Source organism: Bactrocera tryoni, chromosome 2 (assembly GCF_016617805.1).
Source record: "Bactrocera tryoni isolate S06 chromosome 2, CSIRO_BtryS06_freeze2, whole genome shotgun sequence".
In the NCBI taxonomy this organism is placed as follows: domain Eukaryota; kingdom Metazoa; phylum Arthropoda; class Insecta; order Diptera; family Tephritidae; genus Bactrocera; species Bactrocera tryoni.
This window is the reverse complement of record NC_052500.1, coordinates 23,328,298-23,350,829: the sequence shown is the minus strand read 5'-3', so window position 1 is coordinate 23,350,829 and position 22,532 is coordinate 23,328,298. Positions and strand designations below refer to the sequence as shown.

Sequence of the window (22,532 nt, the reverse complement as noted above, 5' to 3'; positions counted from 1 at the left end):
ACCTGCCATCGTCTTTTTAGACATTGGCTGCCACACTGTCCGTTCGTGCGCCAAATTCAATCCATCAAATGTCAAAAGTGCACGCCATGCTTGCGCTCCAGCTTTTGTGCTATTGCCAACACTTTTTGTTGTTGCGCATTCATACACAAACATACATATGATATGAATGTGTGTTCATAGGTAAAGTATCACAATTGACTTTCATTAAAAAGTTGCTAGTCACATTTCAAATTGTGTTTGTAATTTTAAATGTTACGAAAGCAAATTGAAAAGCAACGGTAAATTTTCATGCGGCAACTTTTCACAAATTGTTTGGCAGTGATGTTTATAGATTTTTATAGTTGTGGTGAAGTAAAAGCAAAAAGTTTGGTATAACGGCAGTGTGTAGGTGCACGTATCCATTCATATGTACATATGTATATAAATAAAATCTACAATTTGCTTGAGTATTGCTTCAACTTGACTTCCCTAACACCTACATATCTGTAGCATACTTTTCTGCGCTAAAACTTTTCACGGTTTATTTTTAACCTCTTCTGTCAAATTTACCATATTTTCTGCTTAATTATACTGCAATAATTTAAGTAACGGTACGTTTTTGAGAACATGCGTAGGAAAATCTATTCGGTATGAAAATTTTTGAGTATTTTGTCTACATATATATGTACATATGAAATGCATTTGATGAGCTTCATGAACCAACGTATTATTTTTTAGGTATTATTTATCACACAGTGATAATTCTTTGGTCACAAAATTCTGGCATTTTTCAAAATTTTGGTTTTTTCTATATCAGATTTTGGTTAAAATACCCAATCAACTAAATTTTCAAGCAAAAAATAGAGTCTTCTTGTCTTTACATATTTGAGCTTGAGCAGAAAACAGAAAGCTTCTACGACGTTTTGAATAACAGAAGTCTGTAGTATTAGTTGTTAATGGAAAATATAAGTTTAACGGTATTGAGCTGTTACCTTGGTACAGGTACGCTTATGCCTTCACTGTCTATACTAAATTTTTTATTCAAATTTTGCCAACTTCAGCCTCCATAGTTAGTGCCAGCTTTAGTACCTAGATCACACTTAACTCCGCACTTGGTACTAGCTGTTTTCGAGCGTGTTACAAACGCTGCCTATTTTTCGGAAGAACTAGCACCCTCCGTCTTTTTACCATCAGAGCCGGACTCCATTAATCTTTCAATATTGTTGTCCTTTCTGTTTCGGTTCATATTCTGAACCATTACCAGCGCGTCCCGGCCATCATCATGATGCCCCGTGTTTGCTATATAACCAGTGAGACCATTAGGTAGCGACCAGCTGTGTAATGTCTTATTTTCGATATCCATATTATGGTATTTGATGTGAAATAGAAACTTAAGCGGCTAATTAAATTTTTTTGCTGAAGTTGGTAAGTCTGATTTAATTTGATTTAATTTTTTTCCTCTAATATATATTTTTCATTTAACTGTTAGCTATCAAGCAGGAAAATCAATTTTTTGAACAAGTGGCAACGCTACAAAATTTTAAACCTTCACAAAAACATGCACCTAAGTTTAAACTACTTTAAATTTCTGCAAAATCGGTATTTTTAAATTTTGAAACAGGTGGCAACTCTGTCTACAAGCTTTTCAGCATATAAATATTGTAGTTTCGATAGGCTGGTTGGGATAATGGCTGTAAAATATGTATGTTCTTTTTATATATTTGGCAACGCTGTGCATTTGCTAATAATAATGAAGAAAATTTTTGTTACAAACAGGTGGCAACTCTTTTTAAAATATTCAAAGTTCACATGAATATCCATTTCGAGACTCTCAACCTTTTTAAAGAAAAAACAAAGAAACTTCAAATTTGATTGGAAATGTTTATTATTTTTTGAAAGAATAGTCTTTGACATTTCTCGAAGCTTATTTCTTTCAAATGTTGGCCGCGTCTTAGATGGTTCATCCGTTGACCACAAATTTCGATGACTCGTTCGACATTTCCACTGGTAACTGGCGCATGACACGCATAATGTTTTCCTCCAAAACCTGAATCCAAGCCGTCTTGTTGATACCAAAGGTTGCCGAGATCACGAGCTTCCATTTCAGGCATCAAATAGTCTCTTATCATTGCACGATAACCGTTGCCACTTACGACGGTTACGTTCTCAACGGCATCATTGTTGAAAAAATATGGACCGATGATTTCGACGGCCCACAAGCCACACTTAGCTGTTGTTTTTCTGAATGAAATGGCAGCTCTTGATTCTCTACAGGTTTCTCTTCATTCCAATTGTGGCAATTTTACTTGTTTACATATCCATTGAGCCACAAATGAGACTCATCGCTGAACAAAATTGGCTCGAAAACGTCCGATCTTCTTGGAACTTTTCAAGAACCCATAGATCAAAGCGATGACGTAAATCTTTCCATTATGAAATGCCAAACAATACTGAACAAAAATAACATGGCAGCTTGACACGACTCACGACTGAACTGTCACGAAAAGGCTTTAGAAAAGTACCTCAACTTGAATCACCCGTTATTTTAAAGAGTCTACGATATTTTCTTCTGTGTGTTAAAAACTTCATGGCCAAATTAATATACCCTTTCAATTAGGGGTTATAGTATAGCAAAATAGACTAGTTATTGTCTCATAAATATTCAGGCGTCAATTAATTGAATTTGACAAAGAATTGATTCCGTTATCGAGAAATAAATTGTCTACTCTGACACAAAATTCTCATAAAATTTAAGTATTAAGTTGGAACAACTTGTTGTGCTGCCAGAAAAACTTAAAAATTCAAATATACTTAAATAAAAAAAACAAGTAAAATCATTAAATCAAATTTTGATGTCACCGCCATAATAAAAATGCAAATTTTTTTAATTAAAACGCCGACATTTTGATGCAGAATCGCTTAAGTAAACTGCGGAAAATTTGCGTAAAAATTTAAGATTCAAGAAGAAATGCTGAAAAAACAGTTGCAAATCGATTTTTGGGAAGGCGCGTGTTGGGCAAAAGTAAAATAACAGCAAATAATATATATATGTATGTATATACATATGTATATAAATATATGTATGCACATATACCAGTATATTTATGTATTTGTATGTAAAAATTGCTCAACTACATGGCCAGCTGGCGCAACAGGAATTTTGAGTGACACGTCCTAATTTTAGAAACACTTTTACCGGCAGCCATTTTGCTTGCAACACATATATATGTGTGTATGTACATGGTGGCAACAACAATATTGGCAGTGGCTGCGGCAACATTTCAATTAACCCAATTAATGGACGAACCTAATTAAATTTTGAGCACGAGCAACAACTACTACGACTAAAACAACAATTACAACTACAACAACAACAATAAAAAAATTACGACAATGAAAGTCATCGACCATACAGCCAATTGAATGCCACCACCAACCAACGGGCGGCTGTATGTAACGGTGATTCCAATAACAACAACAAAAATAATAACAACAGCATAAACAAGCGTAATAAAACCAAAGTAATGGCTACTAGAACAGCTGATTTGGAAATTAAGTGCGCACAAACACATAAACATATATGTACATACGTGTATATATGTATATACATGCATATATACATAGTATATACACGCAAAATATTATATACATAAGGTAACTGCATATATTTATAATATATATGTATGTATGTACATGCGTCGCATGCCACAAGTGTAGCGTCGCTTGACGCTAACGTTGCCTGTTTGACTGCTGCTGGCTCAGATGGATGGACAGACGGACGAATGGTTGGTGGCCAGCTGAATAACAGCACTCCTTATGGCGCTGACGCTCGTATCGAGTGTGACTCGTTGTCGCTCGATATTTTGGCGACCATAAGCACTCGAGTGGCGCGCTGTCAAGGTCCAATGCGAATGACCTTGAGACGTAGCAAAGGAAGCTGGCGCAGCGACCAAAGTGTTATTACTCAAATTCGTCGTTTATTTTTTTTGGTTGCTGCTGTTCATTAGCCACGTCATTATATCGCATATAATTGTCCATTTAGCGGCGGTCGAGAGTTGACTGCGCTTGGTGACAGACAACGACTAGCAACCATGCTTGCTAATCAAAGGAAATAAATTAAAGCAAAGAATTGACTTAACAATTAAAAAATAAAGATGGAATTGCAATAAAAAATAAAAATTTGTGAGAAAGGCTGGCAGTCTTTAGTTAAACTGAAAATTCTGTTATTTAAAAACAAAAATTAGTGCGCACGTTCAACTTTTTTAAACTCGCTTAAATGTGACGAAACGAACAAGCAAATGGCATAAATCAAGCAATTATAGAATAGCAAGTTATTTTATCATTTTTGATCAGTTTCAAGAAACATGCAAATGAAATAAGTATAGAATAGAAGGTTATTATACCAATTTCGGCCAGTTTTGAGGAACATGCATAACGACATAAATGGAATAAGTATTAATTAGCTGGTTATTATACTATTTTCGACCAGTCTCGTGGAACATTCAATTGACATAAATGAAATAAATATGGAATAGCAAGTTATTATACCATTTTTGACCAGTCCCGAGCAACATGCAATTGACATAAATGAAATAAATATAGAATAAATTAAAGTGATTAAACCATTTTCGACCAGTCTAGAAGAACATGCATAATGACCTACATGAAATAAGTATGGAATAGCAAGTGATTATACCATTTTCGACCAGTCTCGAGCAACATGTAAATGACATAAATAAAATAAGTATAAAATAGCAAGTTATTATACCATTTTCGACCAGTCTAGAGTTCTTGAAAAAGGCTTAATTTTCACAATTTTTTCAGAGAGTAGCGAAAAAGGAATCGAATTTCTTTCATTCAGTATAATTTTTTTATATATTGTGACATTTTTATATGAATTGGCCGCTACTTTATCAATCTTCGGAATCACATTTTTCAAAAAGCGTTTACTTCGACTGCAGCGAAGCTATAATACCTCTCAGAGGCAAATTTCTTATTTCTTTTTTTTTTATCTTGAATTTGATCGGTTAGTCTTAATGGCGTCTACATGCTATACTGGTCCAACTTGAGTAATATGTTCGTAGATTGGACCGTTTCAGTAACCACCGGTGTAAGCAGAGGAAGCAGAAGACCTTCACTCTGTTCGAGAGATCAGGTGGAGTAAGACCTGGCTACACTTGGTATCTCAAACCAATAAACGGTTGACACGCTCTTGTTAACTTGGCTATAACCGCGTAAGCGGTGTCTACGCCAATAAAGAAGAAATAAATTTGTACCGTTATCCACCTTATTGTTATTGTTATTTCGTGAAAATATCTTATCAAATGAGAAGGGTTTCAATACAAACACTTAATTTTGACCTCTCAGTTTATAAGGCAGCTATACGATATAAAGGTCCGATCGCGAAAATTTCTTCCGATATTGTAGCATTGTCTTAAACAATAAGCTGTGCCAAATTTCGTGACGATATATTATTATATTAAAAAGTTTTCCATACAAGGACTTTATTTTCATCGTTCAGTTTGTATGGCAGCTATATGCTATAGTAGTCCGATATCGGATATTTCGACATACGTGCTACTTCTTGGGAAGAGAAAGATGTATGCAAAATTTCAGCTTGATAGCTCAAAAACTTCTCCACGATACGGGAACTCTTATATACAAAGAGAGGGACTTGGCGAAGTTCACTCAACTTTTAAAAGCTTGATTAAAATATGCTTTGTTTAGGGTATACTAATAGCTAAATATGAATATGATATCAACTGTAATTCAAGCACATAAATAACAAGTAAGGAAGAGCTAAGTATTGAGCATTTTATACGCTTGCAACATGCAAGGATTAAAGCCAGAGAAATGCCTTCAGGTTACACAAGGCTTGTTAGTTATATTGTGTCTAGAGCGGATTTCACCCGATTTTATTCATTCTAAGAGATAACTCACTTGGCTATTGGCCGATATATGCGGTATAAAGTCTCCTGGAAGTTCGAAAATTCTTATATTAGGTACATATGTATGTATATGCGGGTTAAGCGAAGTATTGACCCGATTCAAACAATTTTTAGCACACAGAATTCCATTATCAGGAAAGGATTCTCTCTGAACTTCAATTATATACATGTATCTCATGTATGTACATATCCTCACACGTTGACCGACATTTTCGGTAAAAAGTCAGCTATAAGCGCTGGGTCCACATATTCCGTACCTAGAGGCTACCTGACTATCTCCTCTAGCAATATATTGCTAAAGTCTATAAATTTTACGCCTTTCAAACGATGACTTAGACACTACTAAACTTTACTGCAGAGTTTATATATTACACCCACACATATGCATATACACCTGTTCATATCTACACATACATACATACATACATATATTTACTGCTTCGACTAGTGCCATCGCCACTACTAAGGCACCTACAAAATGGCAAAATACTCGTCTGCCACAAAATAAAGCATGAACTGCTACAATTTCGTCTCATTAAAAGTGCATGAGAACTGCTACAACAGCGCGCAACAACAATAACAAAAAAGAAATAGAAATTCTTGAAAATAGATTGCTAGAAGCTGGCATGGTAAGCGTTGGCGCAAGCGAGACAGAGTAAACTGGCAAAAACCACAAAAGCAGACAAAATCAAAAGATCAATAATTATAACGATGTTGCAACATTGATGGCAGTCAACCACACCACAAGACACATGCGGCTTACTATGCAGCAAAATGTCTTGTCGTACAACAAGCGAGATCAAACGAATAGAAACATACAACCATACTTTTCTAGATATTTACTTATATAGAAGGATACATAAACTATTAATGCAGTATTCTTTTGCTACGGTGATACACCCAGTGGGCAAAAAGAGACTGATTTGGAAATTTCTTTTAAAGGTGTAAGGTACAAATGTTGAGATAATATTCATTTAATTGGCAGGAAAACGAATACAGGACTTTTTTATTATTATTATTATTATTATTATTATTATTATTATTATTATTATTATTATTATTACATCTTTTTTGAATAAGCTATGTTTTATTTGCCACTTCTGCGTTTGAAATCTTGCACTCTTGTGAAAAAACTCTCATACATACATAGGTACATACATATATATATATGTATGTATATATGTATACTAAGCAAAACCAAGTAAATCACTTGGATTGTACATAACAGTGTTTGGTGGTACCTTATTAAACATGCCGAAGTAATTATTTTTAAAGTATATTATTATGCTATTCTAATTGATTTATACCAGTTGTTTGTTCGATTGCCGTTCTTCAAATCATTATGCCAGTTTATAGAATCACACTAGTTGCCTGTTCGATTTGGCGTTCTCCAAAGTATTATACCAGTCTACATATTTATACCAGTTGATTGTTCGATTTGCCGTTCTCCAAAGTAATATGGTTTATAAGGTTCAAATCAATTGCTTGTTCGATTTGCCGATTTCCAAAGTGTTATGCCAGCTTATGAATTTATACCAGTTTTTTGATCGATTTGTTTTTTTTTCTCCACAGTGTTATGCGAATCTATTAGCTTTACACTAGTTGTTTTTTCGATTTGTCGTTTTCCTAAGAACTATGCCAGTTTATAATATATAAATTTATACCAGTTGCTTGTACGATTTTTCATTCTCCAAAACATTTGCCAGTCTATAGATTTATATCAGTTGTTTGATTGCCATTCTCCAAAGTATTATGCCTATCTATTAGGCTTATATTAGCTACCTGTTCGATTCACCACTCTATGAACACTGACGAATACGCAGCGAACAGCTCCCTTTTTAACTTATTATAAAATAATTATTCAAACTTAGACTTATAATAGTTGTTTTTTCCATTTTCTGTTTTTCAATGTGTTATACCAGTTCTTAATTTATACCAGTTTTTTGATCGATTTGACTACGCCAATCTATTAGATTTACGCTATTGTTTGCTCGAACAATTCTGTTTTCTAACTAAACATAAATCAGTAACGTTCAATAATAGTTTAAAGCTTTATTTAGAGATATGGCTTGGTATTTTTACGCTAAAAAGCCACACTGAAATCATGTTATGGAATAAGGTATTATGTAAAGTGAAGGCTCCTAAATTTGTAGCTGAAGTCTAAACCTCACAGAAATGTTCAAACATAATTTCATTAACAATTAAAATAGAGAGTATGAATGGCACAACGGGCGTTAACTTAAGTAGATTTCGAGAGAGGGAGAGAAAAAATCTCGCCTTAACATCTAAAACTCGTAATAAACTCGTAATACCCATAAAATGTTTCTATAAGCAATAGTCAATAGAACATACACAAGTAATGTTACATAATACTGAGTTTGAAGGAGATTTCTCAAAGATTTAAGTTTGTTGATTTTTGTCCTGGAAATTATAAAGTCCGGGAAAATTGTATAGTACAGTAGGCATTGTTAGTTCACATAAAAATATAATATGGTTCTAAGGGTGTAAATATCGAAAACAGCATTCCAAATTAGAACACATTTCTTTGGGTATCCCAACATTTTATGGGGATAGAGGATGCTGCTGAACACACTTCCACACGTTTCTGGGTTTTGTATAACATATAGAACACATTATATTAAGTTTAATATGAAATTTGTATAACCTATATACCCTATAAAGTATACACAGTTGAACTTACCTAACTGAAATCACCATAATCTACAAAAAAACTTCGAGTTAGACTTCTAGTTCTGTAGACCTCGAGTCATGGAAGGAAATTTTTCTGAAATATGACTGATATGTATATTCCAATTCAAAAGTTCGAGTTATGGAGCACTTCAAGTTAAGAAGCACGAGTTATGGAAGTTCAAATATATTTAAATGATCAGCGCGACGAGTTGTCTTGATTTGTCCAGATTCATCTGTTCGTCTCTCTGCTTATACTAACTAGTAACTACACCAAATTAGCCCTCAGTTCTTGAAATATCGATGTGAAATTTAGCGCACGCTTTCCCTCACTAAGGAGCTCCTCACTTGTCAAAACCATTGATGTCGGACCACTATAGCATATAGCTGCCATACAAACTGAACTATGAAAATAAAGTCCTTGTATGGAAAACTTTTTATTTGACAAGATATCTTAATCAAATTTGGTATGGTTTATTATTTAAAGCAATGCCATAATATCGAAAGAAATTTTTTAGATCAGGCAATTATAGCATATAGCTGCCATACAAACTGAACATTAAAAATCTAGTCTTTATATAGAAAACTTCTTCATTTGACAAGATATCTTCATGAAATTTAGCAGATGTTATTGTCTAAGAGAACGGTGAAATTTCTTGATAAATATCTTTAGACCACACTTATATAGCATATACATACATAGCTGCCATACAAACTGATCGATCAGAATAAAAATAAAGTTCTTTTAATACTTTAATTAAATAAAAAATAATTTGTAGGAATATTAAATAAATACAAAAAACTTAATTTTTAATTTTGATATTAATATTTTGTTGCCTAGTGTATTTATATTTAAGTTTTTACATTGTTCTTCAAATTGTGCGCTGGTGTGGAAAATTGTTAACACCCAAAGCGTTGCTTTATGGCATTCATAGCACTAAAGCATACACTTTTTTAGTTATATACATGTGTATAAATATATGTGCATACTTATTTATATACCATATATGTATACAAAACTCTATACACACAAACATACGTAAGCTTAGAACGCGAAAAGAACTCTCCGCAGCCACCAAAGCCCATAAGGAATTTTATGAGCGCAAGTGTAGACATTGCAAACGGAGGGTGTATGCATGCCAAGTACATGCATATATGTATATTTACACACACACATCCACACATATAAGCACATAACTACAGCAAGTGCAACCATTTTGTACGAAGAATGGCAACAGCAAGCTTTGCAAGTGCTGCAAGCGCTGCGAAACAGTAGCTAAGGTGAAGCATGCAAACAAAGGCAGTTTTTTTTTGGATGCATCAACAACAACAACAGTCACAAAGTGACACAATAAAGCGGTGCAACAAATTGACGAAGAGTACGAACACCATTTTGATTGTACTTTGCAACACACAGCGACAGCCGTGGACGCAACAACAAGTAGCGTCTTAAAGCAAGAACAACAAAAAATAAATTAGAACTTGCCAGCAGCAACTGAAGCTGGAAACTAAACAAAAAATATAAATACAGCAAAAGAAGAGCACTCATATCAGCATTAGCTGCTGCGCTAAATCCACTAACAATTCTTGCAGCGGCAACTCACTAAATATTCTATGTAACTGTAAATGTGCAGCAGCGCAAAATCTGCTTATAAATGTATGTAGAAAGCAAATTTAAGGCAGCTCAACTTAAAGCAGCATACCAATTGCGCAATGCGGCTCAACTTGTGTTGCACGTTGATCCATGCAACATACCGTATATACGCATGTGTGGTTGTGTTCGCTTAAGATTATGCCCGCGACTGTGACTCGGCCAGCCAACACGCGCAATTAACGCCACGAAGCGGCAAACTTAAATGAAAGAGGATTTTTTTGTTTCGGGTTTTGCAGCGCACAGCGCCCATTGGCGCACAATGGCGACGCACAGTGGTGTGGTAATGCGAAAATTCGGCCGAATATGTTGTCTTGCATATTCAATTAAAAACATTGCAAGAAGTGATAATGATGACTTGCTCTGAGCTCTTTTCTGAAATTATCTCCGGTGATTTTCAATCATTTCCTCTAATCCCGGTACCTCCGTTATTGTACCGGGATTAGAGGAAATGATTGAAAATTAAGAACTTGTCACGAAGTGATGCAAAATTAAACAACAACAAAAACACTTTGCTTTAGTAATTGGGTTTAACTGGAACTTCCTTAAACCACATCCAAAAACTCGTCCGTAGCCCACCTTTTGACACTCGCCTGGAACCAGACATTCTAGCAGCTAAAATGCTGACTGAAAATCATTTAGTTAGGTTTCTTAGTAACGATCCTATCGCAGTATTGTCGTCTTAGCTGTATGTTAGAAAATTGGGCAGGTCACAATAGCTGAATGTAATAAAAAACGAGAAGATAAAAAGGAAAACAAGATAGTTCCCCTAAAATTTGGGCTACTTCAATCGAACAATTACAGATTTATTATATACATGCATACATATCATTGTAACCACTCTCATATCAACACCACCCACCTAAACTATCAGAAAAAACTGCAATGATTCTTAACATTTCAAAATAATAATAACCATATTGTTTTACAGATGGAACAGAATACCGAATACTCCAAGAAATAAAAAGTCTAAAGTCTAGAAATAAAAAACATGTTTTTTTTCAAAGTCTAGTTATTCAAGAATATGTCTGTAAGAGAATTTTTCAAATTTAAAATTATTTTCGGAAATTTATCTGACTCGAAATCCAACTGGTTCGGCCGAAACTGAAACTGCTGCTTTTTCAAAACGATACCCACGATATTTCAGGTTCTACTTGATCGATTTACCTGAGGAGGAGTCTTCTTAGTAGACTTGTCTATGTCTCGAACTTCCATATCCCCGAATTTCAATTTTTAATATTTTTTCAAAACGTCGAAACAATCAAAAAAAGTTTCCCAGAGGAGGCATCTTCTTAATAGACTTGTCTATATCTGAAACTATCCCTATACCCAAAGTTCAATTTTTACTATTTTTTAAATTGAAACAGTCAAAAAAAGTGTTAAAAAAATGTTCTTCTTTCGCAGTCAGTTTCAATTTGATGAATAAGAAAATATCAGACAAAGCCAAATCTGGTGAATACGGTGGTTAATAAATGGTATTCATTGCGTTTTTGGCTTTGAATTCGGTTAATAAATGATATTCATTGCGTTTTTGGCTTTGAATTCGGTCACAATCGTGGCTCGATGCGAGAAAATTCAGCTTTATCAGTGCGAGTCGAGCAAAAACGCGTTTCATAAACACAATATTCACCAAAATCATTCGAACGGACTCGGGAGAGATATCGAGCTCTCTTGCTATCCCTCTAACACTTGTCTGACGATTTTGAAGCTTATATCCTTCACTTTTTTAATATCTCTCGGCCGTCTTTGAAGACTTTGCAGTCCTGTGTTTTTGATAAAACTCAATCACCGCAAGCCTTTTTCAACATTCGCAACGATCTCAAACACTATATAGTACGTAGATTAATGGATTCTGCATAGATTTTTATTTCAATGTATTCCAAAAACGATTGGTTAAATATAAAATAATAAATATAGATTTATAACATATGCATATATCAGTATATGACTATATAAGTGGTATGTACTCACTATCTCTTCAAAATGATAATAAAAATTCTCCACAAGACTCTCGGGGAACCCATTTCTAATGCTTGATTCTATATTCCAGATTTTCAATTAAAGCATCACATCCGCATACCATATTTTCTACAAGCTTCTCGCGTCTCTTCTTTGGCATGGAGTACCAAGCTTCCTTAATGCTTTCCCATAAATCCTCAAAATTCAAAATTTTGTAAAAATTTTAGCTGCAATTTTAAGGTTAACATCGTTCTTTAAGTTTTCTATTGGATTAAGGTCAGGGCTTAACGCTGGCTAATCCAAAACATTTTTTTTCTTTCTTAAGCCAATCTTTTGTGATTTTCGCTGTGTGGTTAGGGTCGTTATCCTGCATAAATATACAGCGAAGGGGCATGCAATTGAAAGCAAATGGTTCCGTTTCGTTCCTTAATATGTCTAAATATTGATACCAATCCATTTTTCCCAAAATGGGAATAATTGGGCCAAAGCCATGTCAGGAAAGGCTTCCCATATCATCATATTTCAACCTGCGTATTTTATCGTCTTTTTTGTATACCTGGGATCTAACGATGATGAATACTACTTTTCCCATCAGAAACATTCTACTTATTTTTGTTTCATGCGTTCATATTTTTTCCCAAAAATAAGGTCTTTATCCCTATGTGTTTCCGCGAAATGTAGCCGATTTTGGATGTACCGCTTTGACAGAAGTGAGTTTCTTCGACTCGGGCAGCCAAAAAGTTGTACTAATTTAAACGTCTTCCAACAGTCTATCGCGATATATTTAATCCATATTCTTCATTGATTTCCTGCGTTATTTGTCATGAAGATGTAAAAGGGTCGGCCTTGCTTCTCCAGACTATTGCTAGATCTCGTTAGCTTTTATGAGTTTAAGATGGCTTGTAGGTATATTTTAACTCATAAATTTGGTATTATTTTTTTTTTTGCAAATTTAAATTTTTTTAAATCTTTTAATAAAAATAACCAAACTGAGCAAACTACCCTAAACCCAACTACCAAGTATAAAAATAAATACATATGGCGCCCACTGCTTGTTCGAAAAATCATAAATTTTCGTATTCTTCAAGTCATCATTCTATTTTTAACCATTTGATAAAAATTATTTATTTCTACGAAACACTGTGCAGCACCTTCGTCTAGCGGCAATAAATTCATATACATCTACATATGTATGTACATATTCATAACACCCATACAGCCATACACGTATTTACATGCATATGTACATACACACATGCAGTAACAAATTCACTCGCAGAGGTGGGGCAGCACAAACCAGTTGGAGCCACTATTCGTGCCAAGCAAACGGTTGCATTTCCTGCTGCCACAACTATAACAACAACAACAACAAAGCAACGACATCACTGCACGCTCGGCCGACTTGCATGCACAATGCCCCCGAACACGTCAATGGGCAGCCAAACGCAGGCGCACTAGCCTCACCCGATTGGCCCGCTTGGACGCCATTTACAAAAATAAAACACGCACACACAACAACACGACGACCGAGTGAACGGACATGAAATGTCGCACACGGCTGGCTTCTAAAGAAAAAATGAAGAAGCAGAAAAAATGAAAAAATTCTATGCAGCGCCAGCAAAAGAAATAGCAAAAGCAAAGGAAGCAGCACGACGAATTGTCGTGAGTGGTTGGCGGCGGCCAACAACAAAGCGCACATGTCGTGTGGCGGTGCAAGTGCGAGCGAGACGAGGCAACTGCGAAAACAGGCGGACTGCAACGAACACCTGTTTTTCGAAGTTGAGAAAAGTATGCGAGTAACTGTGTGTGTGTGTGTGGGCAATGTGAGCGGCGTAATGAGCAAATAAAAGGCAGCGCGAGGCATAAAAGTACAACAACAGCAACAAAAGCGCTAAACAAAAGTGCCCACAGTGCTTCAGACTGCTGTTCGAGTTCGAAACCGGTTGCACCACTTGGACAACGCACTGCCAAATACAAAATAAATAACAACAGCAACAACAACAATTGCTGGCAGACACTCGCACTAGAGTGTTGCTGCTCTAACACATACTGCAGCTGCTTGGGCGCTTGCAGGCGTTGGCAGAGTGCGGCATGATGTTCGAAAAGGGGTGGGCACGCCACACACGCACACACTCATGCACACAGATGTTTTTCATCATTTTACAGCGCACAGCCTGCGTACAAGCACACATACACTCCGTGCGGCTGCTGCTGCTGTTGCTTTGGCCTTTTTGTGCAGCGCTGTCGGGTGGCTGACGGTTGGCGTGCTGACATGACTCCGATACCGGTTTAGTCGCTCGTGAGACCTTGTCATAAGCATAGTATTTACCACGCAGAACGCTGTGTGTTGTCCAACTCGGTAGTGTTGGTGCGTTCTCGTGCAGTCGTTTGCCGTCGTTATTGTCTCTGATCCCAAACGTTCGGTGCGGATTTTTTCTGGTGAATTTAATAAAATATGTACGAAGTTGAGAGCGTTTGACAAATGTGCATTTATTGGCAGACAAATTAGAAACAAAATTTAAATGTGCGCAAGTGAGTGTGTGTACGCGGGAACGCAACGCCGTTAGCTGTAGTGCATTGCGTACAACGAAAGCGGAACTGGAGAAACATATTAACAAAGTGAAAAATGTTATAATGTGTGCTGAATTTTGAGTTATGCAATGAAATTCGGAAACCCAAAACTAGAAAAAAGTAGGAGCTGACTTGAAATTTGGCTCAGAGCGTGTTCTTCTGTTGTGTGAGGTGTCTCAAAACAGGAAAGTTGTTGTTGTGTGCATTGGAACAACAACAGTGGGAGAGAGATATATATAAAAAAATTAATAGAAGTTAAAATAAAGAAAAAAAACTTTGAAAACATCGCTAAATTGAGTTTTAAAATATTTTTAAAAAGTAAAAGAAAAAATATTTTATAATATGTATATAAGCACAGCAGCAAAAAATAGATAAACTGAGGTCCTTAAGGATTTGCAAAACAATCGAATCAGTGTAAACTATGCCAAAGCGCCGTTTGGTAGTGCCTTAAAATAGCAAAAAAATATAAAAATAAAAACAAAATTGAATAAAAAAATAATATATAAAACATAAAAATAAATTTAAAAAAAAAAAAATAATATAAAAAAAAAAATTATTAAAAAAAATTGAAGCGAAAATATAAAAAATAACAATAAAATTAAAAATAAAAGAAATATATAAAAAATAAACAGAAATTTAAGAAATTAAAGTAAAAATAACAATATAAAAAATAAAAATAATACATAAAAATTTAAATTAATATATAAAAATTTCAAAATAAAATTTAAAATTAATAATAATATATAAAAAAAATTTAAAGGCAAAACAACAAACTAAAACTTCAATATTTATTTAACAATTTGCTCAAACGAAAACTCTTCGCTTCGCCTATAAGAGTTTTGATTTGCTTGAAAAATAATTAATTCAAACTAAGATCGGACTGTGTAAAAAAATAATACAAGAAAAAAGTTTTAAAAATAACAAAAATAATAAGAAACAAGAATAAAGATCAAATATTAAAAAAAAAAAACAAATATAATATATGTACATACATATGTATGTATGTTAAAAATTCAGTAAAAAATAAATACAAAATTAGCTGATGACTTCTATAAAAATATAAAAATAATTAATAAATAAAATTATAATAAATAAATAATATTAACAAATTATTTGTTTTCAAAAATCAAAAAAAAAACATTAAACGCTTCAAAATCCCTACAAATTCACTTCGTCGCGTTGTCCGTCGCTTAAATCACTTAAATCTGCTCTTCGTTTCACCTGCGCCGTCAAAGCGCAATTATTAATGCCAAATTCCAATATTCGTTTTGTGCTCAACATTCGCTTTAGTTACATTTTACGTTGTGCCCTTGCCAACATAATACAACAAACGCAACAACAATAATAATTAGAATAATTATAGATAACAGTGATTTAGTGTCGCGCTGGCAATCAATGTTGTCATAGTGTTTGTGCGTGTGTGTGTGTGTTTGCTTTAAAACTGCATTCTCAAACCATAAATTCATTCATTATCTATCAGCAAGACGCCCGCTTTAAGCTTAATATATGGTAATGGCAGAGATTGGTGGCCATTTGGCTCACCAGCTACCAAATTTGCACAATCACACACAAAGTGGATTACAACCGTCGCTGGTGATGAATCATCACCTGGAATTGGATTGCCATGGACATGATGTGATAAGTGAGTACAGCGAATGGCAAATACATATATTTTCAATATTTCTTATTATATAATATGCAAATGAAATGCTAGAAAAGTGTATTTATGATGCTGTGTTGCTGTTAGTGAGCAAAGTTGGTTAAAGGCGCGCTAAAAGCCATACAATTCTGCTGCGGCACTGTGTTGGGTAAATTTGTATCGCATTTAATGAGCTGAGGTTTTCTCAAAGACAAGAACTTATAAATTTAATTGAAGTGAAGATTTTGAATTCTTGTGCAGAACTGCAAAAATTTGGTTTAGTAAACAAACTTCTCATATCTGCACTTGTTCTTATATTTATAATAACTCTAAAGCTGTTAGATCTACCGGAGGTGCATTTCTAATAGCATGAAAGGGTATAAAAAGTACTTTCTCTTGACTTAGATCAATTATGTAGTTTGTATGGCAGCTATAAGCTATAGAGCTTCAATTTGCACAAATTCTTCGGAGATTGTACTGTTAGCTTGGGCATTTAGCCGTGTTAAATTTCGTGAGGATAACTCATCAAATGTAAAAGTTTTCCATACAAAAACTTAATTTTGAACGTTGAGTTTGTATGCCAGCTGTATGTTATAGTGATTCGATTTCAAAAATTTCTTCGGTGACTACACCATTGCCTTAGGTAATACCGTATATCGAATTTCAAGAAGATATCTCGTCAAATGAAAAAGTTTTCCATACAAAAACTTGATTTTGAACGTTGAGTTTATATGCCAGCTATATGCTATAGTGATCCGTTCTAAGAAATTTTTACGGAGATTGCATTGTTGGCTTAGTTAACAATATATGTATATAAAATTTCGTAAAGATATCTTGTCGAATGGAAAAGTTGTCCTTATAAGGGCCTGATTCTAATCAGTTATTTTGTATGACAGCTATATGCTGTAGTAGTCCGATCTGAACAATTTCTTTCGATAAGATATTAATTGCTTAGGTAATAATCTGTGCCAATTTTCGTGGCGATATCTCGTCAAATAGAAAAGTTGTTCATATAAGGATCTGATTTTGATCAGTAATTTTATATGGTAGCTATATGCTATAGTTGTCTGATATCGGCAGTTCTAACAAATGTGCAACCTTTTGATACGAAAAAGATGTATGCAAAATTTCAAATCGATCGCTCAAAAACTTTGGGACCAAATCGTATGTAAAGACTGGATTATGGCCGTTCAAAACTCATAAAAATGCTATCTTCCAGCATAAACTTATAAATAAGATGTGGAAAATCTTAAAAAATGGCGTTTGAAATTTAAAAAAATGGCGTTTAAGAATTTTCGCATAAAAAGTACAAACATTTTGAAGTCTCCTTTGTGGCACATTAAAGCTTTCGCGTACAAATAAAAAGTGATTTATTTTATAATGGTGGTAATATATGACATCGTAAATTCTTTCCTGCTCATTTCAGGAAAGAATTCTAATTTTGAAAATTTAATTAAAATTGAATATCTAATTTTCAATGATTTACAATACAATGAACAACAAGTTTCAAACTGAAAATTCGTGTTTAATGCAAATCGTTTTAATCCACCCGATACTTATAAACAAAAGTAAGCGCGAACATTGTCTAAAATTAAAAGAGAAAACGAATTGTAGAAATAAAGAGATGAAAATTTGATGGTACGGTGTCCTGCGAAACCTAAAACCTGTTACACTTTTGAAAAAAATACAATTAATTTGAGTAGTCGGAGAGAATGAACTTTGTGTGAAATAAAACTGCAAGATTCTTATAACACAAATACTTGTACTTTTTTTTAGTGCATAAACAACAATTATATAAGTTATGTAGAAGACAGTCTGATATCTCGAACGTATTAAGAGGAGTTAGTTTTCTGATATTCAAAAAAATGCGAAATTCCACATCAAGTCAATGGGATCGCTTTGGCGATTTAAAGCAATCGCTGATTAGTGATCTTTTTTTTCAAATACTCGATGCTGAGCAAAAAACTTTAAAAGTGCAATAACTTGTTGTCAATATTTGCAGTAAAAAGTATTAAGCTCAGCGTGCTTATACTCCTATAAGTACATATATTAGGAGGAACTACTTACAGGAAAAAATTTTATTCGTATACATTCTAAAAAATATTTCTATAGAACGTCCACTCATTAAGAAACACTCAATTCTTTGAAGAAAAATTGAAGGAATGACTGAACAATGCAGTTTGTTGATCAAATGCCAGAACAATTTTCTAAAAAATACCTTTGAAGAGCCAATAAACATTGATGAAGTCAACTTTTGAAACCGATAATAACAAGTGAATTGAAAAGTCAACGACCAACTATAGTTAAACACATTTTTTTATACATTTTTGTGTTTTCTTTATTGAACATAGTTCCCTTTAAAGATGATACACTGATTATAGCGAACCAACTTTTCGATACCATTTTTGTAGTACGACTTGTGCTTTGCTACAAAAGAAGAATCAGTTTCAGTTATTTATAATATATTTTTTGAGAAAAGCTAAGATTTGCAGAAGACATTGACTTATTCGGAAAAGTATTAGTGATAAATTATCCCTTGCATTTGAGTAACGAGGGCAATAAAATGATACATGTTCAGAGTCTTATACTTACATATATACTCTGTACACGTCGGACTAATGTCATTGTGAAATCTGTAAACGTAGCTTCTAAAGCACCCATGTTCACAAAGTATTTGGGTCAAATGGAAATCCAGGTTCCCATGTCGTCTGTATATCCACGAGTGGATGTCCAGAATAAGTCTGTGGGTCCAGCGACCTTTGGATGAGGAATTTCACCGCTGCTGCCACATTTTAGTGCTATTGTTCATCTCCTCTGTCGATACTGTTTCGGGCGCTGAAAGCTGTTCGAGTTCATCTCTCTGGATGTCAATTACTTCAGCAGCGTCGGTTGTCATAGTTCGAAAAGCACTTTTTACTCGAATTGCAGAAAGCCTATGCACTGCAATTATTTGTTATTTGCTTTTATATCCATTGACTTTATTTATATTCGTGCTGCATACAATATTACGGAACTTATTGCTTTTGCTTTTAAATCCAATATTACTCTCAGATACTTCAACTGCGGCTGTGAAGTAATCTCGCTATGGTGAACCATTGGCCTAAATGATGGCGGACTAATTTCATTTTTAAATAATATTTTTTTTGTTTGCTTATTTAGTTTCAAGGTCAAATAACTTAGATTATGAGCTTAATGTAATTTTAAATGGTCACATTTAATTCACGTTGATCAACGGTAAAACGATTGTTGCTAGTTTCAGAACTAAATATTTCTAATGCGAAATTAAGTAATTTCGCTTAATCGAATCGATTTTTAATTGTCTAGTGTTATTAAAAGCCAGTTATATGCACTGAAAAATACCAAAAAAATATTTGAAAAAAATTTAATCAGAAAAAAATTGGTTTGAGGTATTATTTTGGGTATCAGCTGGAATTGTTAAAATTTTTATAAATAATGTGTTTATTATAATAATCACATAATTATTTTTAGTGACAAAGGTTTTGTGAAATCACATTTTGTATAATTTATGCTCTCATTATGAAATATTGTTCATATATTTCGTCGAATTTGTTATGCCGGCTAGCACTTCAACTAACTGTGAGCTTCGCATGTGAAAATCAAAAATTTTAAAATTTTTCAAAACTTCATTTATGAGTATTTCGTTGAAATACAACGAAAAATATACAATTTTAAAAATATCTTGATTTTAAAACAAATAGAAAAAATTTAATTTCTAAATTTTAATTTTAAAATTAAATTTTTTTAATTTTAATTTTAAAACAAATAAAAAAATTTTAATTTTAAATTTTTAATTTTAAAATTTTAAATTTTTTTTTTTAATTTTAATTTTTTCTATTTAATCTGTGACTTTTGGCGCGCTCATAATATTTTTGCTAATTTTTTCTATATTTTTCTTTTAGATTTTTTCCTCTATTTTTTTCTTTATTCGGCTATCGCGGTTATAGCCGTGTCTATGACAAAAGAAAAATTTTTGTTTTGCTTATTATTACTATTTTTATAATATTTTTTATTTATTTTCGTTTTTATAATTGTACAAATGTATGCACATATATTCTTCGCTTATTTTTTTTTATTATTTTCGCCTTGTAAGCGGCGCTTAAAAATTAAATATGTATTCCAAAATTCATTACCGCCGCCACACCTGACTGCCTCTGTGTGCCTGCAGAGCTAGCATCTCAACACAACACAAAACCCTCTGCACTCTACTCTAAACATAAATAGAAATATTAAACTAAAAATGTCCATTCTCAGCCGCACTGAACTTAGACTTTATTTTATTTTGCACAAAAAATTTGTTGCAAAGTTGCTTGAAACGAAATTTATGTGTCTAGCAAGTGAATGAAAATGGCTTAGGTTAAGCTTTGCTCGCGTTTTTACATCGCTCAGCGCTATTTATTTTCATTTTTACACATCAAATTCTACTTTTATGCGCTTAAATTGTATTTCGTTCGTTTAATTATCGTTTTTAATGTGCGCCCGTTGCGACTGCGCTTGGACGATTTTTAACTGCGCGTTGATTTATGGCATCAACAATTGGTGGTCGTGTGTAATTACAGTGGTATCTGATGCTTTTGAGCTCGATTAGTTGGTTGAATGACATTTTAATTGTGTGCGCACTGCATGTCACTGCGCGTCAAAGTGGCTGCAAAAGTATATTTTTACTCTGCGGCGATAAAACACAGATTTCAATTTGTTTAATTTTTGTTAAATTTTTTTAAAAAAGTGCAGGGAAATTAAAGTAAATGTTGTTAAATGCATTATAATTGTATGCAAACATAAATGAGAGATGTTTAAAAAAAATATCTATATGTATTTGAGTTCAAAATACAGATTTTTAATGCATTTTTGTTAAATCAGCTGCATAATAGACTTTTCTCATAAAATGATTAATTCAGTGGAGAGAAGTTAAGAAAAAAATAGCTTAAAATTAAATATGTATAAAATTCACCAAAACTTAAAAAGACTTTCTATGAATAAAAAACACATATTATGTTATTTTCTGATCTCAAAATATGTATTAATGATCGAATCATTTCCATAAAAATTTTTTTTTGACAAATTTTAAAAATAAATATATTTTATTTTTTGAAATTTTGTATAAATATTTTAAACATTTTTTTTTGTCCTAACAATGGAATTTTTAAATTTCAAGCAGTCTGCTGTCAGTCAGTCTCTAAGTAATTTATGTAAATAAAAATTACTTCAAAATCCAAAACTTGAGAATTAATTCTTAATTTCAAATTGCACAGACATATTATTATTATTCATGTTTTAATTAAATTAACCGAATGTTTGATGAATTTCTTAGAAAAGAATTTCTTATCCGTTTTTGAATATTAAGTATAACTAGAACTATGCGATTTTTTCTTAAAAAAAGTCAATTAGTTATTAAAAAATATTCACCATCAATCTTAAAAATCCAATTAATTATTTTCTTTTATTTAATAAAATTAATCTAATTAAAATTAATTAAAATAAAACAATCTTTAATTAGAGGCCCAAAATTAATTTTAATTTTGATATTAAACGTCTAAAATTTCAAAAATAAAAATTCAAAATTGTTTAAAACTTAAAAACATTTAAAAATCAAAAATTTTCCGAAACCTCAAAATTTTGCGAAATTAAAATTTTTTAAAACTAAAAAATGTTTAAAAAATAAAAAAATTTCAAAAATAAAATATTTTCAAAAATTTACTCAACACTAAAAATTGATTGATTGATTTTTTAAATCAATAATTTTTTTGTATTTGCTAATGTGTACTGTAAGCATTGTTAAAAATAAAAATAAAATATAAATTTTGATAAGTTTTAAAGTTATTTTAAACATATACATAATACATACATTAATTTCCTTTCAAAACATATTGCTGTTCATACAAGAAAGAGTAGCCGCAAATTAACAACATTTGCAAAAGTAATTTTATATCTGCTATTACAAGACTAATTCGCCAAATTTTAATAAAAAAGCAAAAAAAAAATTAAATTAAGAAAACTTTGAAACATAAAAAAATAATTAAAAATTTTAATTTGAAAAAAATATATTGATTATTAAAAAAATTAAAGTAAAATAAATATT

The 22,532-nt window shown here is 32.8% G+C and overlaps 1 protein-coding gene across 1 annotated transcript in view; it reads left to right on the top strand.

Annotated features, from left to right (window-relative positions):
* Positions 1-15,931: 15,931 nt before the first annotated feature.
* LOC120769136 (insulin gene enhancer protein isl-1) overlaps positions 15,932-22,532 on the top strand; it is an 86,850-nt gene continuing 80,249 nt past the window's right edge. Inside the window, exon 1 of the mRNA XM_040096008.1 lies at positions 15,932-16,438. Coding sequence (XP_039951942.1) covers positions 16,303-16,438 — 136 coding nt within the window. The 5' untranslated portion in view covers positions 15,932-16,302. The remainder of the gene's footprint in view (positions 16,439-22,532) is intronic.